The sequence below is a fragment of the Scatophagus argus genome, chromosome 5 (genome assembly GCF_020382885.2).
Source record: "Scatophagus argus isolate fScaArg1 chromosome 5, fScaArg1.pri, whole genome shotgun sequence".
NCBI classification, from domain to species: Eukaryota; Metazoa; Chordata; class Actinopteri; family Scatophagidae; genus Scatophagus; species Scatophagus argus.
The window spans coordinates 9,924,122-9,933,220 of record NC_058497.1 but is presented as its reverse complement, the minus strand read 5'-3'; the positions used below and the strand labels follow the sequence as shown (position 1 = coordinate 9,933,220).

At 41.8% G+C, this 9,099-nt stretch overlaps 1 protein-coding gene across 1 annotated transcript; it reads left to right on the top strand.

Annotated features, from left to right (window-relative positions):
• The first annotated feature begins 2,225 nt into the window (after positions 1–2,225).
• Positions 2,226–6,983, top strand: LOC124058970. The gene is made up of 7 exons (XM_046388621.1): positions 2,226–2,319; positions 2,834–2,963; positions 4,652–4,745; positions 5,010–5,143; positions 5,240–5,382; positions 5,733–5,930; positions 6,038–6,983. The coding sequence occupies exons 1-7, from the start codon at positions 2,309–2,311 to the stop codon at positions 6,153–6,155; spliced, it is 828 nt and encodes a 275-aa protein (XP_046244577.1). The 5' UTR covers positions 2,226–2,308; the 3' UTR covers positions 6,156–6,983.
• The last annotated feature ends 2,116 nt before the right edge of the window (positions 6,984–9,099 follow it).

The following is a 9,099-nucleotide window of genomic DNA, read 5'->3' as shown; positions in this document are numbered from 1 at the left end:
ACCATTTTTAAATGTAAGCTGTAGCCTATAGAGTTTACATGGGGCAGCCATCCATTTGGGATGTAATTAATCCGAACGCTAACAGCAAATACATAATTATATTCTTTAAATGAAGGGATAGGTGAGACTGAAAAACGATGCAACAAAATTCAATTATTCAATGTTTGAATATATAAGAGGGTTCAAGCAATGCGCTAAGGACGGCTGTTACATTTGAACAGCCAAGCTTAGGACAGAAGTTGGCTGCTCAACTGTAACTCATCTTCCCAGGGCAGACAATGTCCTGCCAAGGTATCTTGGAGTGGTTTCAGGTCTGTGCCATCAGCTAGCTTACACACACACACACACACACAGACACACATAAGGAAACAGATCATATCGCAAGAAAAGGCAAGGATATACTGTGACCAAGGACAAATGAGACCTGAATGTTGATTCTGATAAATGTCGCATAACAAGGAAAACTGTTAGATAACTGTAAGAAAATAAGAATCAGTGTGTTCATGATGTAGTATTTAGTCAAATTAGGCTATTAAGTCCATATTTAGCAGTAAGATTTATTTGCCATGAAGTTTTTATGATTAAATCTGACTTAACCAATACACACAGCAATCCCTCATTAAGTGTGTTTTAAGCAAATTCTCAACATTAAATAGTAATCTCATAAAGGAAACCATAGCCACATCAAAATTTCCTTGCGCTCTGCTATCACGAGCAGCACACCTACTCTTGTCTGCACTGCATTAGCAATTTGATAACAAAATATAAGGAGATAAACCTTGATAATTACATCCCTCACTGATGTTCCCTGCTATTATATGAGCAACACAACGCTAAGAGATCCTTTGATGTGACATGTGCCTTCCTTATATTCAGCTGAGGTTTTAGGAACACTAATTATCCATGACAGTTGTCTCATGAGACTAAACAGAACAAAACAACTTAAATAATTTAAATGATGAATAACAAAAGCAGATAACAGCAGTTTACTGTTGTAAATGACAACTAATGGATGTGCTAAACAGAAGTCAGCGCTCTGTACAGTATCAGGGGGAATCACTTCCACAGTCCTTTGCGGTACCCAGGGGTTTTCATTTACCTCTATGAAATATCTAACAGCTTTTTCATGTCTTCACTGTGCGCTGTGTTTTAGTGCTTCAATATCTTAAAAACAACCCGCTGTATTGCTGAAAGATGACAGCCCAGGGGTGTAGGAAGTTATAATCTAAATTACTTTCACCAGCTGGTATGATAGCTGTGCCTTGTGTCTACACCATGTGCCACTGAAAATCTAAATCAGCCTCCTTCTTCCCGTGACAACACCCAGAAAGACAGAAACAACGGCAACAAATAGCCTTTCTCCCAACCAGTCCATGTCCTTTAATTAAACTACAACAATAATAATTAGGACTATTACTTAGACCTGCTAAAACATTTAAATTCTGCTTAATTAGCAGCAGTTAAATACCATTTAATTATCAGTATTTATTTATTTTGTAATTTAATGCATTTGGACATTTGTACTTTAGTTTAAATAATATCTTAGGTCAGGACGTACTTGTAGAGTGTAGTTATATCACCGCAGTGTTATTATTATTATTATGATTATTTTAAGTTTTAGAGTGGCTTGCCATGGCCACAAGGCGGCCGAAGTCCTCTTATTGCCATTTGAAGTCAATGTTCACTGAAGCATTATTATAAATATTATTGTTCTTCTGCTTGTATTGTACAGAAATGGAATCTTTACCATGCAAATATTACATTTAAGAACTTAATTTTACCCCTAATATTTCCAGACCAAAGTTAGTGTTTTACAAAATATAACTAGAAATAAAGAAAAGGGTAATTATGATGAGAAAAAACTTAAAACAGGTCAAGGGTGGAGGCGGAGACTGTGTGACTGGTATCAAAGAAACACGACTACTTACTGTATTGTATATTATTGTGTTATATAGTGATATCACTGATTTGCGAAAGGCAACACAGCACCGTGATGACAGATTGAAGCTCTAGTATCTAACCAATCATCTAACCCGAACCCTAACCAATCACCGAACATAAGCCAATCAGAGGCGAGCAGGCCGGGTCTTCACTGCACGCAGGGCAGCGTCTCACCTGTGCTATCTGTAGGCCTCCAGTGCTGTCAGTCTCCCCTGAGCCGGCAAAGAGGACGGTGCACTTTGTCTCGGTTAATACTAAGAACCCCACCGGGCTCCATGGGTAACAGCCACTGCTTTACAGGGCTAAACCGAGCCGTTCTAAAGTTGTTAAGGAGGGCCTGCAGAACTTCTCCAAAGACGATTGGGACATGTCAGAAAGGTATGATAAATCAACAGTGTTCACTGATATTGTGTTGTTTGCCAATGTAATTACATTATGAGGCTCAAGGGACGACTGAGGCTAATTCTGCTTGACTATGCACGCTCCAAATTGTGAGCTAGCCAACGTTAACTCAAATCAATAACTTTTACAATTATATTTAAAATTGTATCACCCAGTCAGCCATTATACAGTATACTGATATGGCAGTTTAGCAAATCAATTATAGAGGCACCAGTGTCCAGCTATCCTCTGCATGCTGCGACTTATTATGAACCAATAGCACCTGCTCATGTGTCCGCTGTTGCTTTGGCAACGGGTCCTAATCTGCATTGTGAGGCCCAGTTCACCGTAACTCTACCCACTCGGCCGGTGGTCAGGGTTTCAGCACACACCACGGGCTTACGTTACAAAAAAGACGGCTCGCCTTGAGGGTGAGGGACCAGAGATGTGACCGTGTACTGGATGCGCCTACCTGTTTTTCCTTTGTGTGTTCCACGTCTGTCTGTCTCAGTTCTTCAGGTGTGAACACTCTCAGTGGCAGTTTTCCCAAATCCCACTCATCCCAGTACTCTGACTTCGGGGTTGTGCGCACACCTCTGTCTGTGGACCAGAGTCCTGATTCTGGACTTGTATCTACACCTGTGAGTCCCTCTCTCTCTCTCTCTCTCACACACACACACACACACACACAATAAGTCAGTAATCGTACATTCCTGCTATTCTTTAGACATTTGTGCTCCTTACCCCCTTCGTATCTGTTGCTTTGGCTCCTCCATCTTGCTTAACTCTTCTGCTTCCTCCCCCTTCTTCATCTTTTCATCTTCCAGTCCTTCCTCTCTCTGAACTGAACCTGATATTCTCAGTCTGGTCTGTTCCCTGCACTCTCCTTTTTACCCTCAGGCCGCTGGCCTCTTACCTGGATTGCTATGCAGAATGATTTTTCACCCTCTTGACTATTTGAATAAGTAAAGATGAAAAATGGCTTCTTACCTAATTCTCCCTTTGTTCTGTGCAGAATTCCTTACTTAGAAATAGTCTATGCACCTGTGACTCTGCAAGGTGCATTGCATAAAACCTTGCAGTATAAAGGCATTTTTAAAGAACTTTATTACTAAGTTGGAAATTTCTACTTATCTGTATCTTGTATACATGATGGATGCTGCTGTTTTAGAACTGAATCTGTGCATCTTGTTGTCAGGTGTTAGATTATTTTAAAAAAATGGATTAATTCCACATAGCATTGACATACATTCATGATTAATTTGAACATGACTGTAACGTAAAATCTATGAATGATTCATTTATTTGCAGACCATCATGATTTCAGTCATTTGGTGCATCACTCTCTCAAGTTGTATTTCATTCTCCACAGTATTTTGTTGTACTTTTCATGATGTGAACAAGTGACTCGGGGCTCTTTTGCGTGAGTGTCCACTCAATGAGGAGGGGTGGTCAAGTGGAATGTGGTTTAGAGTGACAGAGGAAGGTGTTAAGTTACACAGACAGAGTGTAAAGGGGCTGAGAAGGTCAAGTAGGGAGAAGAATTTGGTCACGTACTGCATCCCTCGGGAGTAACAAAGACTGAGCAGAATTTGTATGTTAATTTAGCAATTTTATTCATAAGCTATGAAGTTATAAAATGTTCTCCATTTGGGGGAGAGAACTGCTCAAACAAAACAAACGCTCAGATCGATAAATCAATGTCAGTTTTTAATATGGCAGTCACAGATTTACTTTCCCAGTTTATTTTACTGAAGGTGGCCGATGGATCTGCTTTTTGATTGTCTGTGGTGTGATGCGACACCTGCAGCTGGTGGAAGGATCTGTAGCATACTTATAAATGGATGAGGGAAGGGATGACTTATAGGTGAGGAAGGAGTAGAGTGATGATAAAACATGATGAGTGGGTCTTGTGGACTGAAGGAGTTTGAGCAATAATTGAATGAGCCTTGTTTTGGTTAATTTTGTTAAAAGTTGGCTGCACATTAGCTGCACGTTGAGGGAATAGAGTTTGTATTGCACTGCTGAATTTCAGCTGAAACTAATTTGAATGAATGAGTGAATTTTGTTTCAAATTTAGGAAGGATATCATTCGTCACTGATGTCTTAAACATTATACTGAATGCTCCAAAGGCCTCAGCCTCTCGTGGTTAAATTGTAATGAAACTGAGCACATTGATGCATCGTGCCCTTTCACAGACCCACTCAGTTAGAGCACCTCAGTTATAGATCTTGCGATTATGATTCAGAGCGTACCATATTTGCCACTGACTGGCCCCATGCACATTCACACTATTCTTCTTCTGTTTGCTTCTGCTTCTCTGGTCAGCTTCCATCGAGTCGGTTCCGGTTTGTGTCGTGGCATCGCCTGGAGCAGTGTGATGTTACAGGTGACCAGCTGACCTGCCCCAGGGTCAGAGAAGGTCTGGATCACTCTGAGAATAAAATAATAAAATAACATTTATACTGTGATAGTTGAACATATATGCAGACATGGAAGAAGTACCAGGCGGGTAATGTGACAGAAGAACTCCCCGTGATAAAATAGAAGGGAGAACAGTTTTCATGCACTACTGCAGTGTGGCTTCTTTGTTTGACAGAATTTCTTCAGAAAATTTCGATATAGATTTGGCAGAAGACGTATGTGAATTAAGACTTTTTTTGTTTTGATAATTTCACCAAAAAAGGGCCATCAGAAGAGGAGCTGTTTCAAAGAGAGGGGGATGAAATCTGTTTGGAGAGAGGGAGGAGAGGGAGGAGGAGAGAGGAGGAGGGACAGGGATGGGAGGAGAGACTGCAAGAAAACTGGGAAAACTGTTTGGTAAGTCTGCAAACATTGTGTGTGTGTCCGTAATGTTAAAGATGTACCGTACAGGTGAGGAGGATGATGGTGGTTCTACCATCTGTCTCTTCTCAGGAGTTAAATCTGTCCTATCAGGACTTGGGCGATCCCTACCAGCAAGAGAATTTCGTCCGGATCCTCCGCCGGTTGATCCGTGTGGAGAAACTACAACTGGTCGACAACTCCCTCACCGACCTGAGTTCTGTACGTCTGCCAAGGTACGAACTGCAGTAGCCACAGTGCACCACAACTCCCTCACCTGTACGACAAGCACTGAAACATAATCCCCATCCTAAGAGATAGTAAATCTTTGTAGAAGTAAAGTCTCTGAATGATATAGAAGTGTATCATTTCTTGTTGATTTTTTTTCTGGTGTCTGTGATAGCTCAGTTAAGGAGAAAACAACTCTTGTCAAACAATCACATCTTCTGATGGTTTAGCTTGAAGGTCAAACTACAGATACTATCTTAGTGCTTTTGATCAAATATCTTTTCAAAGTCATGTACATTAAATAAATGAGCTAAGGCTTATTAAATAACCTAAAGCCTCTTTGTGCTTCTTTGAGCAGGTGCAGAATGCTAAACCTGCAGCGTAACCACCTGGTGTGTCTGCGTCGGCTGCCAAAGCTCCCGGCAGTGGAGCACCTTTGTCTGTCTGAGAACGCCATCGGCTCCCTGGGGGGGCTGGTAGCTCTGGGCAACAGCCCGCTCCGCTCCCTCAACCTGACCCGCAACCCGGTGACCTTCACTCAGGACTACCGTGCACGGTGAGGAGACATGGATTTAAAGGGAGAGTGCATCAAAGCAAGGGACAGAGACAGTGAAAGGTTGTCAGATAGTGTCTGTCATTATCTCTCTGCTTCTGTCTGTCCAGGGTTTTCCTCTGTTTGCCAAAGCTAGAGATGCTGGATGGAATCCCCAAGCTGCCAGAAGACTCACTGTCCACCAGACTGCAGGTCCCAGAAACCACCAGGATGTGCAACATTTTGTGACATACATCCATGGATGTGCAAATCCTGCAACACTTGAAGTGATGACAAGGCTTCAGTAAAGTACAAACTTTGAGGTCTCATGGAGCTTTGCAGAGCATGACCTCAGCTGTCTCAATCACAAAATGACGACTGTTGCCACAATTTTAGACCACACTGACAATGCAGTCACAGGAAATGTGCTCCGAGGCCATACAAAATGTTTTTTATATTAGCATCAATTACCTATACATATACTATAATTACATATAATTTTTTTTGTATGCCTGATACTTATTTTGATAATAAATACTTTTTTCCTCCTTTTGTGTTCAGTTTTTAACTGAACATGGTGCAGTACAGAGATATATATCAAGTGGTGATGACGAACTTTGGCTTTGATAGAGGAAAAGAGAGAGAGAGAGGACTAATCAGATTGTTACATGACTCATCTCTAGCAGCTCGACATCTCTTAGGACTTTGCTGAGCCAACACACTCACACTCCTCTGTCTGCTACGGGTTGTGCCAAACACACATCGCAGAACTTATTTTAGATACAACTGCAGTAACACAATTGCAGGCACCTAAAATGTATCTTATTGTACGGATTACTGGATTTTTAATGGGTATCTGAGTCTTTAGTGTACATGTGTAATATGTGAGAAGAGAAACGGGACATCCGCTTTCGAGGCTTATCAAACATTTAGTGTCCAGTCTCCCCAGGATAATGGCCTCTTGTGTCCTCTGACTGACTGGGTAATGACCCGTAAGCCTCATGCAGCAGGTCTCGTGCACACACGCACACATAAAACATGTACGCAGAGAGTAATTCCTAGTAGCTTGTGAAGCACTCACATTGGCAACATTTTATTCCCAATAAAAGTGGGTACATGCACTCTGAGTAGAGTGAAGTGCTTTGGATAAAACATAAAGCAAAAGGCATCCATTGTGCCATACATAAAGTCGTATTGCAGGGGTTAGACACATCGCCCCTCCTGTTGGCTGTACGTGATTTATTTGTACACTGCAGCAGTGTGTTCTTTAACAGTGGTTTCATTTTCAGCCTGCACCTGAAACATAAACACACTTTGTTATCTGATACTGCAGAGCATAAGTATGAATACTGCTACACTTGCATGTACACGTCTCATGTATGAACTGGGGCACACAAACAGCACTCGCCTTCTCCTCCCTCACAGTAATGCAGAGAAACACAGTTTAAGCAGCCAATACCTTCTAACAAGCATGCGGCCAGGCACAAACGACCAGTTACATGCCTCATTGGGATTCGTTTAAGTGTGGAAGATTGTTTGTGCAATTGTGTGTTATGTGTGTGTGGAGATAAAGATAACACTAAGTCTGCCGCTGATGAATGAGAGGCCATTACCACTGCAGAGAGGCAGTATAATGAGCTCACTGGATCCTTGTGTAATGCAGATAGGATCCAGGTCAAGAAGAGACGCTTCAAATGATTTTCTATCAATTATCCGTGCAGCCCTTTCTGACGCTATGATTGTTTCCAGTATGGCAGTCAAATAGAAGAGGAGTTTGAGTTGATTTCCCCCAAAAATATTGTGGGTTGGGAAAAAAAAATCTTTTCATAGCTTGGAGCTTGAGCTTTCAAGTAAATCTTGCAGTGGTGTTAAATGGAACATTTGAGAAGTGGTGGCAGTCGTGTGGGCATACATCTCAAGATAGACTCCTGCTCTCGGCATCGACTCGTTAGAATTATTCATGCCCGGCAGTTCACCCATGAAATGGTGACTGAGAGAGCGCAAGAATGTGAGCAGTGTGGAGGAGTTATCATCTCTGCCATTGCTTGTCACTAAAAATTTGTGTGTGTGCGTGTGTGTCTCCCCGTGGCCTGTTATTAGCACAGTAATGAGACACCTGTTACTCGTACTCCTGCAGCATCCCACGGTCCCTCTGGGGAGACCAACAATCTCACAACAGCAGAGGGATGGTGACAGGGAGAGAGGGTGGGAGAGAGGGAGAGAGAGAGAGAGGAAATGGAGAGAAAAAGCACAGGGACAATGGCAGGAGAGGCAGAGCACAAATAGATACTGAGAGGAGGAGGGGGGACAAATGTTGTTTATTAGAGGTTATTAACCTTTCTCAGCTCACTTCCTCCCGCTTGATATTCATTTCATCCTGATCTGTCAGTTCGTCCTCTCACCTCTCTGTTCTCAGCCAGAAAAGTGGATCGATGGAAGAGAGTTGGCAGGATTTATCCTTGCAGTGCAGACATGATCAACCAAGCGCCCCGTGAACTGTAAACTCAAACATGAATATTTACGTTTTTTTTAACTTGCTGCATATTTATGATCATCTCGTCTCTGCTCGAAAATCTACTTGAAAGTTCAATCCGAGCTTGCCAGAAAGTCAAGAATAAGTGCATCTGTTCATTTTATTAGTCACGTCAGGCAACAGGGTAACAGCAGCAGTGGAGCGGAGCAGCCCAAAAACCTCCTCTGGATGCCTCACACGGTCTGCAGCTGCCTGAATTTGCATTTTGACCATACAGTATTCTTATCAAGTTAGCTGAGGAACGGCAGCACAACTCTGTGCTCCATCCAGTCTGCTGAGCTCCTGATCCTTAGATATATACTTATGGAAACACTATTGAGCTAAGGACATTTGTCAGAATATTGTAGTAGCCTTAAAGATTCAGTGCTTTGACTTAGTCTGGTATGGATACAAATGGAGGTCAACTGCTTTGTCAATTTGAAAGACATATTGATCAAACTATAAATAAGTGAGTGAAGGATTTTCCAATTCAAGTATCATTTTGATTTCTTTCCGAAATCTTCGTGGAACCAAAAGATATTAAGTTTACTGTCACATCAGAGTGAAGAAAAAAAAAAAAAACAGCCAACATTTCAAAGCTGGAATGAGAGAACGTTTGGAGTTTTTTTTTTTTTCCCCTTAGAAAAGAACTTAAACAATTCACTGATTATCAAAAAAGTT

Bases quoted from the DNA above. Each gene is read 5' to 3' on its own strand.
- LOC124058970 (XM_046388621.1), top strand. The intron at 5,383-5,732 runs GTACGAACTGCA...TTCTTTGAGCAG, and splicing joins AGTTCTGTACGTCTGCCAAG to GTGCAGAATGCTAAACCTGC. The intron at 5,931-6,037 runs GTGAGGAGACAT...CTGTCTGTCCAG, and splicing joins ACTCAGGACTACCGTGCACG to GGTTTTCCTCTGTTTGCCAA.